The sequence below is a fragment of the Juglans microcarpa x Juglans regia genome, chromosome 1S (assembly GCF_004785595.1).
Source record: "Juglans microcarpa x Juglans regia isolate MS1-56 chromosome 1S, Jm3101_v1.0, whole genome shotgun sequence".
Taxonomy (NCBI): domain Eukaryota; kingdom Viridiplantae; phylum Streptophyta; class Magnoliopsida; order Fagales; family Juglandaceae; genus Juglans; species Juglans microcarpa x Juglans regia.
This window is the reverse complement of record NC_054595.1, coordinates 10948052-10971032: the sequence shown is the minus strand read 5'-3', so window position 1 is coordinate 10971032 and position 22981 is coordinate 10948052. Positions and strand designations below refer to the sequence as shown.

The following is a 22981-nucleotide window of genomic DNA, read 5'->3' as shown; positions in this document are numbered from 1 at the left end:
TTTAGTTCATCCCTACATAGCAAAAAGGGTTGCTAAATTGTGGAACCTGCAAAGAAACTCTGTGGGATGCCTAAGTCAATGGTCAGTGGGAGAGATCAGGTATTCATCAGCACTTCTTTACAAGAAGTTTTCAAATTACAAAGGATCCCAGCTATGCATGAGTTCTTCCTATCATCCACAAACTAACAGGTAAACTAAGGTACTAAATCAATGTTTAGAACAATCTCTTAGATATTATGCAAGTTAGAAGTGAAAAAAAATGGTATCATTTTCTTATTTCGGTAGAGCTATGGTATAATTCTACATATCATAGTACAACTTATATAACCCCATTTGAGGTCCTCTAGTGTCAACCTCCCCAACCATTATCAATTCTCAAGGTCGTGAGGACTGCATTGAATCAAGGGAAGGAATCCCCCTCGCAGGCAAAACATCAATGGAAAAAATGCAGGCAGGCGAGCAACGTGCAATCGAAAATGGCGTAAGGCGAGCACACTTTGTGATTAGCAAGACCAATACGAGCAACACAAAGAGAACAAGGCAAGTGTATGGCGCAAGGGGACAGACCACCAATCAAATGTGAGTGGAAGGAAAAGATTGGTTAGGTCGAAAATAGTCATGGGTCCTACCAACTGCAGCTTAGTCCAACATATGGGTGAGTGACACTATGTAGAAAGCCTAGTTGAGATGTCCCGGTGCAAGGTGATAAAGAATTTTTCACCTTATGGTAGGCGAGCTATAAAAGCCTCCCAAAGTACGGAAGTGGAGAACAAGCTTATGGTAAGCAACAGTTAAGGACAAGACCCTTGTTGAGGTACAAGCTTTTTGGGATTACATGGAAATGCTCAAAAGATGACAATGTTGTACATCAAAACCCACACTCCATCTAAAGAGTCACATTCGGAGTGGGCCTGCAGAAAAGATTATGAGTTAGTAGATCATATTGTCTAAACCCAGAGTTATGGTTCAATACCACCTAGGAGACCCTCACTAGAACGATGTAACAGCCCGCCATAAATTCAGTGGATTAATTTTTTTAGACTTTAGAAACATCATAAAAACCCCAGAAATATTTCACAATTCAAGCAATCACTTAGGTTTTAGTCTGTCAATATAGTTAGTTTCTCACCCGCTATGGTGATAGAAATGTTGTTTTATTTATTTGAGGTACTTAAGATTATTAGATTGAGAAATAGTTTGCACCATTGGTCTTAGATGAATATTTAAGATTTTATGGTGCAATAATACGTTTTTCAATTTCTGGATGAAGCATGTTTGAAAATGCCTTTTGATTTAATCGAGACACTTAAGAGTCAAATTTTGCAAAAGAAATTGCACCACTAGGTTCGTATGATTATTTAGAGTTTTATGGGGCAATGTTTATCTTTGCCTTTTTCGGAGTGAATAGTAACATCCATGATAGTGCCATGTGGCACCCAGTCCTATCGATTTTCAAATCAATGTGTGGATTGTCCAAATTAGTCTAGAAAAATTTTCTTTGGATACTTGGCAAGATCTTGGCCACACTAGATGAATAGTGTAGGACACTTGACACTAAGAGGAAGCATGAGATGGAAATTTGAAGAAAATGAAGAAAAATCAAGTATTGTGATCATGCCACCAAAGCCAAACACTATTTCATTCAACTAAACACTTGTGCCAAGCCAAATAGGGTTTCAACCCCCTATTTGAAATAACATCATGTGTTTATGCCTTTTAAGTATGAGAGATTGCCACGTTTTTGCTTTTCTTGTGGTGTTATTAAGCATGGCAATGTTGGTTGTTTGAACAATACAGAAGCTACTTCTACCATGCTATATGGTACATAAATGTGTGCTTCATCTACTGTTGCAAGAGGAGGCGTGGGGAAATTCATTGTTGGATTTTCAAAAATATCTTCATCCTCTGATGCAACAAATCAGTTATCTCCTTCTTCTTCTTCTGGTAACTGCAATGACAGTAATGAGACAATTGGGGGTGTGGATAACACGTGGCATTCTAAGAAAGATGTAGAAGACATGCTGATTGGCTACCCATCTGTGATCATCAATTCTGCAACTGTAACTGCTACAACTGCAACAACTGTCATCTCTTCCAAGATTGGTCATGCACTATAACATGATATTCCTTCTCCATCTGTTGATGAGTCTTCTGTTGAAGTCCCCATTGCTGATGATGGGGTTGGTACTGGTTTGGTGGATGTCTGTGAACAGAAAGGTTTCTTTAGTCCATCTCATTCATTGTATCAACTGAAGAATAAGGTTAGAAATGCTAATAATAAAGACACTGGTCGTTTTGATACTTACTTGGCAACTAGAAAGAGGAAGTTTTTGCCTATTGGCAACAGTAGCACTAAGGATAAAATGTTGTTCTAAAGGAAACTATGAAATGTGAAAATATTGGCGGAGGCTGGGCCCCGCCAAGAGAAATGAGGTATTTAAGTTGGAACTGCTGAAGGCTTGGCAACCCTCGGACAGGTCGAGGACAGGTCATGACCTTAACCATAAGGTTAAGGACAAAAAGTCAAACATCTTATTTCTTATGGAAACTAGATTGCATAAGAATAAGATGGACTATTTGAAGCATTTGTTTGGTTTTACTAATATGTTTCTGGTTAAGGGGTTGGGTCATGGTGGTGGGTTAGCATTATTATGGAAGTCTGATTGTGCAGTAGAAATCCAAAGTTATTCTCAAAGGCATATTAATTGTTGGGTTGACAGCATTTCTCCAAAACCTCCATGGATGCTCACATGCTTTTATGGTCATCACATTACTGAAAAAAGAGTAGAGGGCTATAACATTTTAAGGCAACTTAACTCTTTGAATTCTGATTTGTGGCTTTGTCTTTGTGACTTCAATGAGATCCTATTTCACAATGATAAGGAGGGGGTGCAGTAAGGAGTGAGAAACAAATTGCCCTTTTTAAAGATGTATTAGATGATTGTCAACTTCATAATCTAAGGTTTTCTAAAGAGAAATTCACATGGTCTAATAACATATTAGATTCTTCCTTCACTAAGGAGAAACTTGATAGGGCAGTGGCATCTTATACTTGGTGTGAGGAATTTGGCACGGTTGATATAAGGCTATTGTCTGCTGTTACTTCTAATCATTCCTTCTCATGACCATAACCATTAACCATGGCTCTTCTTGTCCACTGAAGAGGCCAAGTAGATTTGAAGCCAAATGGGCTTCTTATGAGGATTATAGTGCAGCTATTAAAATTGCTTGGTTGCAATCTGGTGGAGTATCTAATAATCTGTCCTCTCTGTCTAAAAAGCTTGCTTATTGCATGAAATCTGTTAGACGATGGGCTAATTCAAAAGATCCAATTTCTAATAAGCATCTCAAGGAGGAAATGTGCCAACTTGAAAGGATTCAGAATAATCTTACAACAGCCTCAGTATCAGAAGTCAACAAGTTGCAAAAAGAAATTTCCATACTTCAAGAGAGTTTGCACTTAAAATGGAAACAAAGGGCCAAAGTTCACTAGTTATAGAATGGTGACAGAAACACCAAATTTTTTCACTTGAGTGCTAGCCAAAGACAAAAAAGAAACAAAATTGTACAAGTGGAAGATGAGGATGGAGTTCAGTGCAGTACGGCAGCTGAGATTGGCCTTGCTTTTACTCATTTCTATCAGAATTTGTTTACTTCTTCTAATCCTTCTCAAATTGATGCTTGTCTTCATGATCTTTCACCTAAAGTATCTTCTGCTATGAATGAAGATTTACTTCAGGCCTTTACAGAAGAGGATGTTAAGAAATTGTTTTCCAAATGGGACCATATAAAGCCCCTGGACCAAATGGATATAGTGTCTGTTTCTATCAAGACAATTGGGATGTGGTGGGTAATGAGGCCTGTCATACTATTCTTTCATTTCTCAACTCTCATGCAAATATTGAAACAATCAATTACACATATCTGGTTTTAACTCCCAAGTCCAAAAATCCAAAGAATGTGTCTGAATATCGAACCATAAGCTTATGCAATGTACTTTATAAAATCATTACAAAAATGCTTACTAACAGATTGAAATCTATTATGCCTTTTCTCATTTCACCAAACTAGTGTGCTTTTGTACCTGGTAGATAGATCACTGATAATATCATGGCTACCTATGAAACTTTTCAAACCATGAATACACAACTCCATGGGAAAAAAGGATTTATGGCTTTAAAATTATATATGAGTAAGGCTTATGACAAGGTGGAATGGGGGTCATTCAAGCTTTTTTGTTGAAACTGGGGTTAAATGCTAAATGGGTTGAGTTGATTATGTCATGTATTTCTATCTCATCCTTTTCAGTTTTGGTAAATGGTGTTCCTCAACATTGCTTCAAACAGAAAGGGGCCTCAGGCAAGGTTGTCCTTTATCCCCATATCTTTTTATTCTCTGTGCTGAAGCCTTGAGTTCTCAACTATATGTTGCAGAACAACATAGAGGCTTGACTAGTGTACCAATTGCTCAAGGCCAGATCAGATTGAATCATCTATTTTTTGCAGATGATAGCCTCTTATTTTATCAGGCTAATATGTAGGAGTGGGTCCACTTGAATCACATTCTTAGTGTCTATGAAGCTGCATCTGGCCAAAAGCTTAACAAAGACAAAACCTCCCTATTTTCTAGCAGAAACACTAAGGCAATAACAAAGAGACACATCATGGAGGTGGCTGGTTTACAGGCTTCTACTAACCTAGACAGGTATTAGGCCTTCCATCTATTGTTGGGAAATCCAAAACAAGGGCCTTTAATGATATAGTTGAAAGGGTGATTAAGAGGCTGGATAATTGGAAAAATAAGTTTCTTTCAAAAGCAGGGAAAGAGATTCTTATTAAGGCAGTATTGCAGGCACTGCCCACCTATAGTATGAGTGTTTTCTTACTTCCAAAAATATTATGCTATAAACTACATTCATGTCTTGCAAAATTCGGGTGGGGTCATCAAGAAAATCAGTCAAAGATCCATTGGACAAGCTAGGAATCCTTATGTGTAGGGAAATCTTGTGGGGTTTGGGGTTTAAAGACCTACACAGTTTTAATATAGCCCTTTTAGCAAAGCATGTATGGAGGTTGAGAATGTTTCCTGATTCATTGCCAAGTAGGATACTTAAAGCTAAATATTTCCCACACATCCCTTTCACATGCTAGTCTAGGTCCAAGGCCCTCATACATATGGAGAAGTCTTTTTCACTCTATTCCTTTGGTTAAGGAAGGCCTTATGTGGAGAGTGGGTGATGGCACCCATATTAGAATATGGAAGGATAAATGGTTGAATAGAGCCTCTTCATGCAGGATTCAATCTCTTGTGTCTACTTTTCGTGAGAATGTAGTGGTAGCTAATCTTATTGATGCTCACACGAGGTGGTGGAATATGGATCTATTCCAAACAATTTTTCAAGAGGAAGTTGTTAAGGAGATACTGAAGTTGCCTGTTAGTATTCTACCTACTACTGATAAACTGATATGGAAAGGAATTGTCTCTAGGCATTTCTCAGTGAGAAGTGCTTACCACTTGTATAAACAACTCCAAGCAAGAGATAATGATGAATCTTCAACTAATGGAGCACAAGGGCTCTTATGGAAGAGGCTTTGGTCCTTACAAACAACAAATGTTGTTAAACAGTTTATTTGGAGTGCCTGCACAAATTCATTGCCCACTCAAGTTAATTTATGTAAGAGGAAGGTGATTACTAATTCTTTTTGTTCTATTTGCTTGCTTGAAGATGAAATACCAGCCCATATTTTATGGACATGTCCCTCTGCTAAGGATGTATGGCTAATGTGTTCCAAGTCTATTCAAAAGGCAAACATTCAAGCACCCAGTTTCTTCTATGTTTTTTAGCACTGCTTTATAGATTACCAAGTGAGGATCTTGTGTTATTTGCCACCCTAGCTCGATCCATCTAGTTTAGAAGAAACACACTAATTCAGGAAGGTCCTTTGCAATCTCCCTATGTGCTCTATGGTAATGCGGTTAAAGTTCTTGAGGATTATTGCAATGTAAGATCAAAGCCAGCAGGGTCAGGAACTCAAAACCCTTTGCCTGCTATTCAATAGGAAACACCTCCATCACATTAGGTGAAAGTAAATTGGGATGTGGCAGTAAGAACTGATTTTAACAAGATTGGTGTTGATGTGGTGATAAGAGATGCTGATGGTTTTGTTTTGGCAAGTTTGATGCAACCAAGATTATTTTGCACTGATCCTGTGATGGTAGAAGCAAGAGGATTACTCATTGTTGTTTTATTTTTCCAAGAGTTGGGTCTCAACGCCATAATCTTTGAAGGTGATTCTAGTCAAGTTTTCCATGCAATTAAGAGGTGTGATTCCCCTGTTGGGAAACTGTAGTGCCTTATTTCAGACATCATCAATCTTCTTTGCAATGCTCAATGGAAAATACAGCATGTTAAGATATAATTGAATGGTGTTGCCCATCAACAAGCTGAAATAACATTGAATTTAGAACACGAACTACTAGATATCGATTGTGTTGTTGAATGTATTAAATCTCTTGTAATGGTTGAATGCATATTTCAATTCAATAAGATTGACTACTATGTTGACTGTCAAAAACATAGAGTTTCAACCCTAGTGAAACTCCAAAACAATGAGATCCAATTGAAACCTCAAAACTTCGGTGGAAGCCGAAACCTTAAATGGTTTCCCAAACCCTATTTTTGGCTAGCTTAGTGATTAATCACTTGATTAAATCACTTCCACATTCTATTAACCATTCACATTTATGTCATTACACCATCATTTATTCTTTTATATTTTGATGATTTTATTGAGCTAAGAAAATTTGGATTTGGATTTGTTGGAACTGAAAGCCCAAACCATACCCTATTTAAACCCTAAAGTGAGGCCCAAAAGATTTAGGCCCACTAAGACCCACCGAAATGTACCATCAAGCCAAAGCTTCTTGAGGAAGGTTCCCCCACTGCCCTAGGTTTACTATGGTTGCCAATGTCATCCCATAAAGTGAGTGATGGGAAGCCAAACTGCCACCCAAAACCACCATGTCAGACAACAGCTTCAAGGCTGAATACCATACGGTTTTACCCCTAGTTTTGGTTGAAACAGCCCCATAAAAGGATCATTAATCCATCCTCCATTAGCCCTCTAGTCCTAAGTCTTCCATGCTAGACCTTTCAAGTTTTTGTTGCTTTCTTTTCACTTTCTTGGAGAGTACTCGAGTGAAAGTTTCTAGAAGTGTTTCTGGCCAATCTTTCTTGGAGAGTACTTGAGTGAAAGTTTCTAGAAGTGTTTCCAACCCTCTAGTCCTAAGTAGATTCTCACAAGACTTACTTCATATGAATTGTTCCTCTTTGAGTCTAGTTTCTACTGATGTATTTATTTTATTTTTAGTGGAGTATTTATTGGTGAAAAGTGAGTTTGAACACACAAAGGTCATACTAGACGAGAATTTGGATGATGTTGTGAGACCTTGGTGTTGTGATGAAATTTTTGTTAAACTTAGGAATTGATATTGCTATTATCAACACACAAAGGTCCTACTAGAACACATGATGCTCATTTTGAACCTTATGAGCATGCTGAGTGGTTTAATGTTGGTTTTTGTGTTTTTTGTTGATGTTCAAGCATGGTCATCACTTAGGTCAGATTTAAAAACATGTTAAGTGTATGTCTATGGACTTTTGGAGTCCTTGAAGTTTATTGAAAAAGTGTTAGATCAAGTACATCAAGAAGTTGTTCTATTTGTCTAAGATTTGGTGTTTTGACACTTTGGCATGAGGAGTTTATGATTTTTATAGAGTGTATATTTTGTGGTCTTAGTATGATTTTAAAACATAGGATGTGATTTTTACATGTTGCATAAATCGGTTTGTGCATGATAGTTGAAGTTTGGATGAATTGCAAAAAAAAAAAGCAAGTCTTAGTATAGTTTCGACCAAGGCAAGTTTCATGTAGTTGTGCTTTGTTTTAAATTTTTCTGATTACATATTTAGAATTAGGAAAAGATTTACATGAGGAATGTAAATTTTGGTAGAATTTGGAATTAGTATGCAAAACCCTTAATTTAAGAACAAAATTTTCATTTCCTACATGTAGAGGGGTAGAATGGTAAATTTGCCATAAGTTGGTGATTTTAATGCTTCTAAGTGTTTAGTAGAATATTCTAACCCTTAGAATATTATATCATTCTAGTGCACCCTATTTTCCAGCTACTTTTACATACGTTATGTTACAGTCACTATAAGCTAGCATCTAACTTACTTTCAAGATATTTATATATGTGTAGTGGTAAGAAACCATCATTCATTTTTATTATGCTTATTATAAACTTTATGTTATGCCATGACATGATGTATTCCAAGTACATACTTATCTGTTACACGTTATGTTATGCAATGTTATGATTTATTTCCAGTAGATGTCACGTACATGATATGTTATGCCATGCTATATCGTTAGTCACACGTACATGTTACGTCATGTTATACCATGTCATATGTCACAGGATCATTTATTTCATGTGACACACATAGAGTATGTCACAAAAAATAGTATTCTCAAGTTAGTATAGTCTTTTATGTTTATCACGCCCCAAGTGCTAGGATGGGACATTATCCTAGTGGAACTCTATTGTTCACACTGGAGTATTTAAGCTGGTGTGAAATTTCCTGGGTTGACAAAGTACCATCAATAGGAATGGGACCTAAGTAACGAGTTGCCAGAGCAGAGTTAGGCAACAATGCTAGTGGTGCCAACCACAGTTTAATTACAGTTATTATGCAATCATAGCAGGTGTAGATACCTGTTATGGGATGCATACATTACATACTCACAGTAGGTGCAGATACCTGTAGTGAGTATTTAACGTACTCACAGCTGATGTAGATACTTGTGACGTGATGCGGTATCGGCAGGGCCACACAGCTCAAGCGAACTTGTATAGCATCTACATGTCATGTTTAATTAACCAATTTATTGATTGAAAAAGATTCCAAGTTCATGTTTAGGTTCATGTTTAGTTCACGTTCAGTTTCAGTTTCAATTCACATTAGTTTTCAGTCCACATCAGTCTATGTCATGCTATTTGCCAAGTCATGTCACTCTCATTCATATTCAAATCAACATTCATGTCATTTTGTTTTAACCCATGCATCTGTAATTGCTAGTTAAGTTGGTTGTTAACTTGTTAAGATTTGTAATCAAATCTCACTTGGTAGTCTCAACTACCATTCCCCTCAAAATGGTAGACCACGTGTCAGAATATCGAGAGACAGCGCCCGGAGGTCTGGACGAGGCTGACTAGGCTGCGAACGAATGACTCAAAACTAATAACCACAGTTATCCGCTTCTTAGACACTATTTTGGGCATCATAGCGGAGCTACGTGGACAGCTCAGCAATCTATTGGATTAGTTTATTTTCAAACTGTAATTCTGGAGCCCCATCTCCAGCACTTATGACGTTACAAATCTTTTGGACAAGTATTGTATCTTTTGGATATTTTCTATCATGTGAATGATGAAGTATGCTTATGATTATTTTGGGATATATCATATCCGGTACATAGTATTGCTAAAAAAAAGAATTATTTGCTACATATATTGCATACTATTAAATGTATGCTAGGTGCATTATATCTTTAACTGTTATGAACGGGGTATGTAGCCTTGTGTTGCATGTCCCGACGCTTCAAGTTTAGCCAAATCTCAAGCAAAGCCTATTGGCTTCACAAAGAGAGACAAATGATTGGACATAAGGCAGGCCATAAGGAAGTGCGAAAGATGCCCTGCCAATCAATCTCTGTCATCCAGTAGTGGGACAATCGAGACTAAAGGACTCCTATTTGAGCACGTTTGGAGTCAAAAGGACACCTGACGATCCCGTTCTATAAAAGGCTTAAGGTAAAAGCCAAAATCTCACTTTTAAGATCATAAACACCTGAGAGACCTTGGAATCGAATCCTTCAAAGAAAGTAGGTGACTTCAAAGAAGACAAAGAAATGAGTAGCACAGCACCGCCATACTTTTAAGACAATAAGGTAGGTTAACTTCTAAGACAATGTCGAGGAATGGAGGGTAAATGTTGTGTGACGATGTTATGGAATTTTGGCATATGCATACTTTGTAATCTCCCATTTTCTCGTCATGAAATAATAAATGTTTTGCATTATGTTTACAACTATTTTTACTTTATGTTTTCTGAGATTTGAATGCATTTGTTTTGTGCTATCTATGTTGTGAGTAATTGTATCTGTGTGTGAGTAACTTAGTCTCTGATGCACATTTGGCGAAGCATCCACAAAGGTAGGGGACCTATGCATTTCAGTTTGGGAAAGGATGAGACCTTATTTTATAGAGGACGAAAAGTAGTTCCAGCTAATTCAGAAATGTTAGAACAAATACTAGCAGAAGCTCATTCCTCACCATACTTAACACATCTTGGAGATACGAAGATGTACCAAGAACTTAGGAAAGGATTCTGGTGGGAAGGAATGAAGCAGGACATCACTCACTTCATAGAGAGATGTGCTACGTGTCAAAGGGTGAAAGTTGAGCATAAGAGACTGGTCAAGGATTTATAGCCCTTGCCTATTCTGGAGTGAAAGTGGGAAGACATCGCCTTAGACTTTGTGGTAGAGCTACCCCGAACTCCCAATGGTAAAGACACCATATGGGTAATCGTGGATAGGTTGAACAAGAGTGCCCACTTTTTACCCGTCACCTCTACGGACATAAAACAAGCTCACTCAGCTGTACATAAGAGAGATAGTTAGGTTACTCGGAGTACGTAAGACAATAGTTTCGGACCGAGACCCAAGATTTACGTCTCATTTTTGGAAGAGTTTACAAGCGGCGATGGGCACTAAGCTAAAATTCAATAGTGCTTACCATCCCAAAACCAATAGACAGTTGGAGAGGACCATTCAAACGTTGGAGGACATGTTGAGGGCATGGGTATTGGATTTTAAGAGACCTTGGGAGAACCACGTCCCACTCATTGAGTTTACATACAATAATAGTTACTAGTCCTTTGATCAAGGAGATTGGCTGTATCTCAAGGTATCAACTATGAAGGGAGTTAAAAGATTTGGGCTAAAGGGGAAATTAAGCCCAAGGTATGTTGGACCGTACCAAGTAATGAAAAGAGTAGGCCCAGTAGCGTATCGAGTTTCATTACCAACGAAATACGAAGAGATTCACAATGCATTCCACATTTTCTCGTTGAGGAAAAGTTTCAAGAATCAGCAACCACGACTAATTAATTCGGATCTAGTTCCACTGAAATCGAATCTCACTTATATAGAAAGACCAATACGAATCGTAGACTGGAAGGAGTAGATATTGCAAGCTAAGGTCGTACCCTTAGTAAAGTTACAACAGGGAGATGTGAGAAAAGAAGAGTTTACTTGCGAAAGTGAGCGGTCACATGGGAACAGTTCCAATATTTATTCGAGCCGTAATGAGTGCATTGTAATGCTCGAGGCTACGGTAAGATAGTCAAATCAAATGCAAGAGTAAAGCTATAAGTAAGCCTTTAGTTTACCCCTTCGAACCATAACACTTAGAGCCCTTGGAAACATAACCGTGGTGCGAGAGAAAATAACCGCATGAAGGGCAGCCATACCTCTTGAGATAATGCAACGATTCTTGGAGGAACGACGCTAGGAGCAAGATTGGAAGTCAAACACTGACAAGCAGAGGAGGAATGCCATCGAGACGAAGAGAGTTCTGATAGGGCAAAAGCCCTAATAACGGAGATGTTGGACCATAATGGTACAACTAGGGCACCTTAAGGTGAGAAACAAGTGGTGTAGAGCGTGATGAGCAAAAGAAAATGAAAAGGGTGAGGATTCACCAACATCCTATAATTCCAAACCTAGTGGAGGAATGAGAATACGAGAGAGCACAACCGGTAGGCAACCCAGACAGAGGAGGCATGAGGAGTCATCTCAAGTCTCAATCTCAAAAGGTGAAGGTTAGTCTATGGATCCAGAAGAGGGCAAGCCCCCTTTTCAGTCAAAGGCAACCGGAGGCATCGACAGATCCCCTATCTAGATCTTCTCCCTTGGAAGGCTAGATCAAGTGAGAACCCTCACCAAATTTCAAGGATGAAATTCCTTGTAAGGAATGGAGGATGTGAGGACCACGCTAGTGCATGTGGATAGACCACCAATCAAGTGTGAGTGGAAGGAAAAGACAAGAAGTCGCTCCATTGGTTGGGTGAAAAATAGTAGCAGGTGCTATAGAGTACAACTAGTCCCACAAATGGGCGAGCAACACTGTAACATATGGATCCTCAAATTAGGGCATAAAATAGTTTTAATCTATTTATTTAATTTTAATATTATCATAATTACTTTAATTTGGATGATTATTATTTTTAGCTATAAACGTATTTAAATTATCAATTTAGATTCTTCCTCATCTTTAAATCATCATTGATTGAGATCTTCTACATCTCAATCACTTTGAATTTGAATTCTATTTTAAATGAACTACCAACTTCCATAGGGAACTATTCCCTTTCTTAAAATCTTAGTCATCCATTGAATAAATTTGACATGTTTATCTCATATCAAGTAGATTCAGCCAACTGATTACACCTACAATTCTCTTCATGCACAACATTCTTACAGTTTCAAACTCTCACATAAAATTAAAAAAAAAAAAAAAAAAAAAAAAAAAAAAAAAAAAAAGACCAACCCTATATATCATGTTTCCTCATTTCTCGTGATCATGATTGGCTCATCAGTCATCACCCTACATGAGTCAATGATTGAGTTCAAGTTTAACAACCATAAAAATTTCCTAGTTTGGGTACTCAGGTATGCTCAGGTATTATGAGAATACCTCACTACTATTCATTATTTTATTATTATTTATCTATTTTTTACTACTATTCATTACTATTCAATATTCTATTATTACTTTTTCAATACTTTTCACCACTATTCACAAAATACCTGAGAATACACCTCACTACCCAAATGCAACCATATATCTCCTTTCTCCCTGCAATCTCAAAGCATAACAACCCAGCGTGAAACTAAACAACCCGAGACACCCATTAATTTTCCAACCAACCCACTCACAGCAAACTAAGGTACTTACCTGTCACCTCTGTCAAATCCATGTTTTCTAGGTAAGCCTCTGTCGCACTACTTTACTTTCAAACTTTTGGTTTTCTGCTCCTCTACATATGGAAAGCTTATTTTGGCTTTCAAATTCATTCTTCGTGCCTGTCTTTCGGTCTAGCACTCTCTCGATTTCTCTTTCTCTCTCCCCCTATTTTTTCTTTCATGTAGGAGTGGCAATACATCACACGATCTGTGAATCTAATACGAACACGACACGAAATTAGTGGGTTTGGGTTTTATGTTAATGGGTTTGGGTCAAAATGGGTTGATCCGTTAATACACGATTTATAAATGGGTCAAACCGCTTAACACGAAATCAACCCATTTAAAATTTATTTTTTGGCCTCGGTGGGGTCAGAGTAAGCATTCGAGCAACCTTAGGGCTGAACTCGCACTCCTTCATGAGAAGAACAAAACGGCCTTTGGCTCATCTCATCCCTTTGTCCCCTGCGGGAGGTATGTTGTTCAGGCAGTCTATTCTGGACCCGCTCTCGCCTGTTGACACTGCAGGAAATGGTAAGTTTGGGTTAGGTTGGCGCTGATCCCACACTTTTTCATAGTGGGGGCAGGGATAAGTTATTCGAGTAACCGTGAGGCAGATCCCACTCTCCACTGTAGGAGGGATAAGGCAACCATTAGGCCTACATTTTCCTATGGTATCTCGTAGGGAGGTAAGTCGTTCAGGCAATCTATTACTGGACCTACTCCCTCCTGTTGATGCTTACAAGGAAGGTAAAACATTTTTCCTTCAGGTAGCCGATGACTGACCCACACTCCGCCACAAGAAGGATAAGGCAACCTTTAGGCCTACATTTCCCTCTGTCGCCCCGCAGGGAGGTAATTCAGGCAGCGATGTGGCTGATCCGCTCCTTAGTCGTGATGGGGGTCGGTGTAAGTTATTTGGGCCGCCATGGGGTTGGTCCCACTCTCCCAGACAAGGAGGTTGAGCCACCTGCTCACCTATCATCATTCGTGGGGAAGTAGGTTGTTCGGGCAGTTTGTTCTGGACCCGCTCCCGCCCATTGACATCACAGGGAAAGGTAAATTTGGGTCAGGCTGGTGCTGATCCTACACTTCATCGCAGCAGAGGCCAGGGTAAGTTATTCAGGTAGCCATGAGGCTGATCCCACTCTCCACCGTGGAAGGGATAAGGTAACCTTTAGGCCTACATTTCCCTATAGTATCCCGCAAGGAGGTAAGTCGGTCGGGCTGCTTGTTACTGGACCCACTCCCGCCTGTTGATGCTTAACAAGGAAGGTAAACCTTTGTCTTCGAGTGGTCAAAGACCGAACCGCACTCCTTCGTGAGAGGGATAAGTCAACCTTTTAGGCCTACCTTTCTCTTTTTACCTCGTGGGGAGGTAAATTGTTGATGGAGTTCCCGTTTGGTGAAGTTGACTTTGCTGATGGAGATTGTTGATTTGATCGGAGGGGAGTTAGCTTGGCAGGTTATGTTATGTTCATGAAATTGGCCATTTAAATACAAAAACTTCTTTTATTAGGGCCCCCAATGGGTGCATGAGAACATATAAATTTATGACAATAAACCAATTTAGCAATAATATTTCTGTACATGCTCGATGTTCCATGAGTGCAGCAGCTCGTTTCCTTGGGAGTCCCAAAGGTGGTAAGAGCCCAAGCGATTTGTGGCGACGACCACATTAGGGCCCTCCCATCGGGGGCCTAGCTTCCCCTCGTCCCGTGTTGTTATTCTTTGAGCACGAGATCTCCAACCTTGAATGTTCTCAGACACACGCGCTTGTTAAAGCATCTCTCGGCCCTCTTTTGTTGGCTACAGTTCTTATCTCAGCTTCTAGTCGGACTTCTTCTAATAAGTCAAGTTGTTCTTCTAGCTGCCTATCATTAGACTCTTGTTCGAAGTGCTGTACTCTGTAGGTGGGGATTCCGATCTCTACGGGCGGCATCTCCTCATGGCCGTATGTGAGGGTAAAGGGCGTTTCCCCCGTCGGTGTTTTCACCATGACCCGGTAGGCCCACAGGACTGCAGGGAGTTCTTCTGCCCATGCCCCCTTCCTGTCGTCGAGCTGCTTCTTGAGCATTCCTATCAGCATTTTGTTGGTCACCTCAACTTGCCCGTTCAACTAAGGATGTCCTGGGGACAAGTATCAAAACTCGACCCCCAATTCCCTGCACCAATTGCAGTAGTGTTCGGAATCGAACTGCCTCCCGTTATCCGATATGATGGTGCGCGGGACACCAAACTTGCAAACTACCAACCTCCATAGAAACCGCATGATGTTGCTCGTTGTGATGGTTGCTAAGGCCTCGGCTTCAACCCACTTGGTGAAGTAGTACACAGCCACCACTACAAACTTGACTCCTCCTTTGCCCGGGGGAAGTGGACCGACCAAGTCGATTCCCCATTGGGCGAAGGACCAAGGTGAATAGATCAACATCAATTCCTTTGGCAAGCAATGGGGCATCCTGGAGTATTCCTGGCACTTTCGACACTTCTGCATGTAGTCCTTGGCATCCCACAGGGCCTATGGCCAGTAATAGTCTACTTTCATTACCTTTCCAACAAACGCATGTCCCCCTGAGTGATTCTTGCAAATCCCTTCATGTATTTCTACCAATATGTATTGCGCTTCTTCTGAGGACATGCACCTCAAAAGAGGCGCCGAATGGCCCCTTCGATATAGGCCTCCTTCGATTAGAGTGTAGCAAGATGCACCTCAAAACCAGCCCGAACTAGTGGAACTGATCCGGTTCAGAACCTGTTCCCTTAGTTCCAAAACAGTCCGATACCGATCCAGTTCCAAAACAGTCCAATACCGGTCCGGTTCTGGTTCTATGCTTTATAATATTATATATAATATTTTTATATTATATATGATTTTTATATATAATAATATAAATTATAATTATATATAAGATAATGTTATTATAATTTATAACATAAAATTATAATCTTAAACACGAAAATTGATTTGATCATATGCTTTAAACATTATATATATATTAATAACATTTTATGGCCTAATAAATTCTTAACATATTCTTTTTTATAAATACATAATACATTAGTATATTAATTACATTTCACTTTAATTAATTAGTATATATTAGTATAATAATGTATATTAGTATATAAATTACATTTTATGCCCTAATACTAATACTATTAAAACCGGACCGGAACCAATAAAACTGGAGGTATCGATTTAGGAGGGTAATAATCAGTTTTTGAAAATGCATACTGGTTCGGTTCTAAGTTTTATCCAAAATAAAACCGGTTACACCCCTAAAGGTGATAAAGAACTTTTCACCTTATTTTAGGCGAGCTGGAAAAGCCACCCAACGTACAAAGAAGAAAAACGAGGTTAAGGGGACAGTGTTGTATGCAAAAGTCCAAACTCCATATGAAGAGTCACATCCGAAGTGAGTCTACAAAAAAGATTACAACTTGACAGATCATATCATTTGAACCCAAAAGGTATGGCCCAACGCCACATGGGAGACCCTTACTCGAAGAGATATTAGTGATTGGACATAAGGCAGGCCGTAAAGATGAGCGAACCATGCCCTACCAATCTATCTCTATCATATGGCAGTAAGACGATAGAGACTACAGGACTCCTATTCGAGCACATCTGGAGTCAGAAGGACACCTGGTGATCCCGTTCTATAGAAGGCTTAAGGTAAAAGCCAAAATCTCACTTTTGAGATCATAAACGCTTGAGAAACCTCGGAGTTGGATCCTTCAAAGAAAGCAAGTGACTTCAAAGGCGACAAAGAAATCAAGTTACTTCAAAATTGAGATTTTGGCTTTTACCTTAAGCCTTCTATAGAATGGGGTCGTCAGGTATCCTGCTAACATCCTTCTGAATCCAAACGTGCTCAAATAGGAGTCCTCTAGTCTCTATCGTCCTACTACAGGATGACAAAGACAGACTGGTAGAGGGCATGGTTCACTTGTCCTTACAGCCTGCCTTTTATCCAATCCTCAATCTCTCTTCGAGTGAAGGTCTCCCACGTGGCTTTGGACCATACCTTCTAGGTTCATACGATATGATCTGTCGAGTCATATTCTTTTATACAAGCCCACTCTGGATGTGACTCTTCAAGCGTAGGACACTGCCACCTTCTAAGTGTTTCCGTGTAATCCCGAAAAGCTTGGTTAAAAGCCTGAGGGCTTATGCGTATGACCTCATCCTCAGTAAAAGACCTGGCAAGGATTTATCGTGCCAAGGGTGCCAACCAGATGGCAACACCCAAGGTTCAAGTAGGGTTAAGTGTGCAATGTTCACTAAGAAGTGCACATGCAAGGAAATATAGATTTGACTTGTAGGGAAAAAGTAAAGGTTTAGTCTGAAAGTTAAACGTTATAGTACCATAAGTCTACAAACCATATATACACACAATATCCTCAAGTCACTTCATTCCTTAAATAATCATATACATGTCCAGTTGTTTTGATTCATACACCCAAAATAAGGTCAACTAAACATATATGGTCGCTTGACTAATAATTATAAATATATCTCCCATGAGTGGACAGGTTCTACAACAAAAAAAAGCCTACACACCTATTGCTCATGCTAGGTTAGCTCTTCCTCCTCAGGTATCACTCCTAAATCTACTTCTACATCAAAGTCTATGGTTATGAAACCAAAACCATAGGCAGGTTAGGCAAGTTAGGCAATTATGACAAGACTGCTAATGAGAAACAATGCTTGTGAATTTGGGATGAACATTTTCATGTAATGAAATGGGTGAATGCATGTATTAGGGCCTGGCGAGGAATCACCCTCTCAATAAGCAAATTTATATAAGCATGGTGAGAAATCAGCCTCTGAAGAATTACCCTATGCGCAAAACTCACTTTGTGTGTGTGTGTGTGTGTCGCCAAGGAGAGGAATCACCCTATTCTTGGGCATGTAAAACTCTTCACACCAATCACATAATCATTCACAATTATCATAAAGATCTTCATCACATACACATCCGTCACCTAATGGGCCAACAGGGAAAGAATCGCTCCACCTTTCGAAATCAAGGAATCACTCACACCCAAACAACAAGGTGCACGTTGACTCACATGTCCCCAACATAGGTCAACTCTCACATAGAGATGTACATGTTGCACCGAGAAAACGTCTACCCAGTCAACCAACTTGAAGACACCACACTTGATACGCCCAGGGGATTCTTCATCCCGTCTATCAGTTGAGGGCAAACGATCCTGTCCCACCCTAATCATCATGGGTACTCTCTCTACCTGAATGAAACCCATGGCGACGCATCGCAAGAATGGTCTAGGGATTCTCTCAACCTGTCCTTGATGATTTATACATGATATGATTACTCACATAGAGATGGCACCAAAAACAAATGCATTCAAATCTCAAAAAATGCTAAGTAAAATTATTCATTAACATATTGTAAAAACATTTATCATTTCATGATTAGAAGGGGGGAGATTACAAAGTATGCATATGCCACAATTCCATAACATCTTCACACAATATTTACCCTCATTCATTGGCACTGTCTTAGAAGGTAACCTACCTCAATGCCTTAGAATTACAGTAGTGTTGTGCTTCTCCTTTCTTTATCTCCTTTGAAGTCACTTGCTTCATTCGAAGAATCTGACTCCAAAGGCTCTCGGTGTTTACAATCTCAAAATTGAGATTTTGGCTTTTACCTAAAGCCTTTTATAGAAAGGGATCGTCAGGTGTCCTTCTGACATCCTTTTGACTCCATTGCTCGAATAGGAGTCCTCTAATCTCTATCATCCTATTGCAGGATAACAAAGACAAACTGCCAAGGCATGGTTTGCTCGTCCTTACGGCCTACCTTATGTCCAATCCTCATTCTCTCTTCAAGTGGAGTCTCCCACGTGGCGTTGGACCATACATTCTAAATTCAGGCGATATGATCTGCCGAGTCGTAATCTTTTCTGCAGGTCTACTTTGGATGTGACTCTTCAAACTAAGTATGGGTTTCTGCATACAATACTGCCACCTTCTAAGTGTTTTTGTGTAATCCCGAAAAGCTCGTACGTCAGTAAGGGTCTTGTCCTTGACAGTTGCTCGCCTTAGCCTCATTTCTCGTCCTCATACTTTGGGCGGCTCTTCTAGCTCGCCTTCCATAAGGTGGGAAATCCTTTATCCCTTTGCACTAGGACATGTCAGCCAATCTTACTACATAGTGATGGTCGCCCATATGTTGGACTAGGAGCAATCTGTAGCACCTGCAACTGTTTTTCACCCAATCAATGGAGTGCCTTCTCATCTTTTCCTTCCACTCACACTGATTGGTGGCCTATCCTCTTGCACTGGTGTGGTCCTCACAAGCGTCACTTGGGCGAGCAACAAACAAGGCAACTAAGGACGTTGGCTCTACACTTGGCGAGCAAAGGACTTGCTGATGATACGTAAGGTAAGCATCGAGCAACGAACGACACAATACTGATCCAGGGACTCTATGAGATAACATGAGGAGCTCAGATGGTAGTAGGTGACATACCGAGGCCGATGCCCCAACGATAACGTTTCAACAGCTCGCATGGGAAAAGAGTACTATGGACCTGCATGCCATATGCCTAAACTCAGGAGCAAGGCCTAACGTCACGTGGATAATTTCCATAAGGAGGCTGACTGCACACCTAGTTTTGAAGCAAGATGTTGGGACATGCGCATCTTGTCCCATCAATCTACTCGGTCTCTATCATTATACAGTCTAGCATACACATGGACAACTAAGATTCACTATTGCTCTTTCGGCCATTTAGAAGCCAGAAATATAATAACCGTGACTGACAACACTTCCCATATATAAGAAATTCCGACAACTGTCTTCATCTCACTTTCAAGATTGCTAAGTTTTTCCAATACACTTCCCTTCTTTGTTCTATTCGGGACTTTGAGACTAAGGGTTTGAAGCCTTCATCGATAAGAAGATCAACAACTCCTACCCAGCCTTTAGTATTTATTCACAGTCCAGGTAGGTTCACTCATATGACTACACTTGTAATGTGGGGTAAATGTATATGGGTATGTTCATTACTTCATATTCTACATCTCGCCCCCTTTCTCTCATGAAAGTGTATGTTTTCTCATTATCGTTATTGACTACTTTGATTATATGATTTCAAGTGATATGGTTTCAAGTTATGAGGTTTCAAAGTGTTAAGTACTCATGGGATCGGTTCAAGTGATTCCCCGTACCATTTCTGGTAGCGTGTTACCACATGTTTCATCCAAGTAAAGGGATTCCCCATGCTTATTGGGGTGGAGCATTTCTTTACTGTTCCACATGATAACATGGGTATAGAAAGTCCCAATGTTGATCAGGTGGGACAATTCCCTTATTGATTTAGTAGATGTATTTCACATGTTAACCAAGTAAAGAGATTCTCGGTGTCGAATGGGTATCATTTGGTGAAAGTATTTCATGTGTTGACCAGGTAGAGAGATTCTCCTCATTGAATGGGTGGAGCGATTTCCGTATGGTTTTGGTGGATGTATTCCATGTGTTGATCGAGCAGAGAGACTCCCCGCATCGAATGGGTGGAGTGATTCCTTGTACATGGTAATGTGTATGATGATTCATAATTATGCTATTTTACTCAAAGAGTGATTCCTCGCCATACTTATTATTTATGTGTTTTGTTCAAAGGGTGATTCCTTGCCTTATGCTATATGTGGTTTCAGCCTTCATTTACATGAAACTGTGTATTCATATTCATCGTCATTATCTAGCATTGTTAGAGCCGTTGTGGGTTTTAACTTACTAAGATTTCGTTGAAATCTCACCGTGGTAGTCTCACTACGGTGAGTTAGATTTTGATGTAGATCTAACTCAAAAGGGTTACCTCAAGGAAAACGGACCAATATAGCCTGAAGAATAGCCATGGAGGCCTATCCCCATTAAGTCTATAATCCTTAATAAATTTTAGGATGTTTATTATACTAAGGGACAAACAATTTATGGTGTTTTATATTTTGATTTGGGCAAAGAACAAATGTTGGAATGTAATTATATTTGGGATGAAGGAACAGTGACTTATGGATATTTCTAAGAATGGAAGAGTAATCAATAACAACTTCTCTAGTACTACTAGTGTTAGTGTCTAACTAATACCTTTTACTAATTCTACTATGATTTTGATACACGTGTGATTGGCATACGAGCACACATGATTTCCCACAAACAAAAGGAATGTATCCGTAGCTTGCATCTCGGGCACCACGGCTCCTCGACAAATTATAATCAGGGGGCGGGGCAGCCACATATATTGGTGGCACATTACCAGATGATGAAGTTGATCATGAACTATGTATTAGAGACGAAATCCTCACCTAAAAGCACATAATATGATGAAACTGAGGACCAACACCCATCGAAGGGAAGAGCAATTCGATATGGGCGATTGGGTGCTATTGAAACTCCAGCCTTGTCGACAGCATTCAGACTTTCGTCATGCTTTATAGAAATTAGCTAGCAATTACTTCGGGCCTTATCAACATACAGAAAAAAAAATTATCGATTAGCTCTCCCAGCCGGTTCCAAAACTCATTTTGTGTTTCAGGTGTACTTAGAGTGGATCCAGAAGCCATTACATAACATATAGACAAGTAAAACGAGGAGCGAGCTATATATGTGACTGAGGACTTGCAATTTCCTCGTGAAGAATCCACCCGAGGGGATTTCGCTCTACTCCATCAACAGTTTCCATATTTAAACCTTGACAAAGAGGTTTCGGTAGGAGAGGGCTCAAGTATCGACCAAAGTATCAAAGGAAGACCAATACACATCATGGAGATGGCTTCCAAACTTATGGGACTTCCAAATCAGCAAATTGATGTGGCACAACAGTGCATGAATAGCAGTTGGCACTAGGAGTTGTAACAGCAATTATTGTCACACGTGTCTATCGTTATTAGTATTGTGTGCACGTGTGTGAGTAGCTATCTATGAACATAATGTAACTGTTGTAACTGTGTTAGTAGTAACCGCTAGTATCAAGTTGAAATAGGATGGTAATTGGTATTGGCGCATTTGGGTATTGGTATCTTATGTTCGCGGTTTCTTTGTGGAGTACTATCTATGATCATTGTCATTAAAGTGTTGTTGTCATAGTATTATCAAGGGAAAAGATATATGCAATTGTGAATTGTGCAACTGCTGCCGTAATCGCTTTGAAAAAAGTGAATAAAACATGAGACCCATATAAAAAAAATTAATTTTTTACTAATGGATGTTTTAATAGTAGACTTCACTCTTTTTCAAAACGATTATATGGTATTTATGTACTACACAGTTGCATGTAGAATTACTCATCATTAAAGTAGTCTTATCGTAATCTTGGGTTTATCATGGTGTAACTTTATTTAGGACTCGTTTCGGTGCACAAACTATATCATCTCATTGCATTTAATCATTATAATTTTTTCAAACTCTAATATAAAATATAATAAACAATTTAACTTTTTAAATTTTAAAATAAAAATAATATTAAAAGATTATATTTTAATTATATTTTATTTAATTTTCATCTAATTTCATTTGTGTAACTAAACGAGACCAAAAGGAATGCAGCAATTTTGATGAAGGTAATGGGCCAGAAGGAGCGCCCATAAAGACCAAGCTTAGACTTGAAAATGAGAGGTTTAGATAATGAGTTGCGATGAGATGAGTTGAAATAAATGTTAAAAGTTGAAAGTTGAATAAAATATTATTAGAATATTATTATTATTTTAAAATTTAAAAAAGTTGAATTGTTTACTATGTTTTATATAAAAAATTAATAAAATTATAATAAATGAATGAGATAAGTTGTGTGTCGAAACCGGGCCTTACTTTGGTCATCGAGTATACGAAGCCCGGCCCGACTCCAAA

At 39.2% G+C, this 22981-nt stretch overlaps 1 protein-coding gene across 1 annotated transcript; it reads right to left on the bottom strand.

The window, feature by feature from the left end:
* Positions 1-15240: 15240 nt before the first annotated feature.
* Positions 15241-18371, bottom strand: LOC121247298 (uncharacterized protein K02A2.6-like). The gene is made up of 2 exons (XM_041145669.1): positions 18177-18371; positions 15241-15618 (listed from the first exon to the last, which is right to left on the bottom strand). Exons 1-2 carry the CDS (start codon positions 18369-18371, stop codon positions 15241-15243), a joined length of 573 nt encoding a protein of 190 aa, XP_041001603.1.
* Positions 18372-22981: the final 4610 nt, after the last annotated feature.

Bases quoted from the DNA above. Each gene is read 5' to 3' on its own strand.
- LOC121247298 (XM_041145669.1), bottom strand. From the start codon at position 18,371: ATGGGTTTCATTCAGGTAGAGAGAGTACCCATGATGATTAGGGTGGGA. The intron at 15,619-18,176 runs GTGAGTCAACGT...TACTGGCCATAG, and splicing joins TTGACCTATGTTGGGGACAT to GCCCTGTGGGATGCCAAGGA.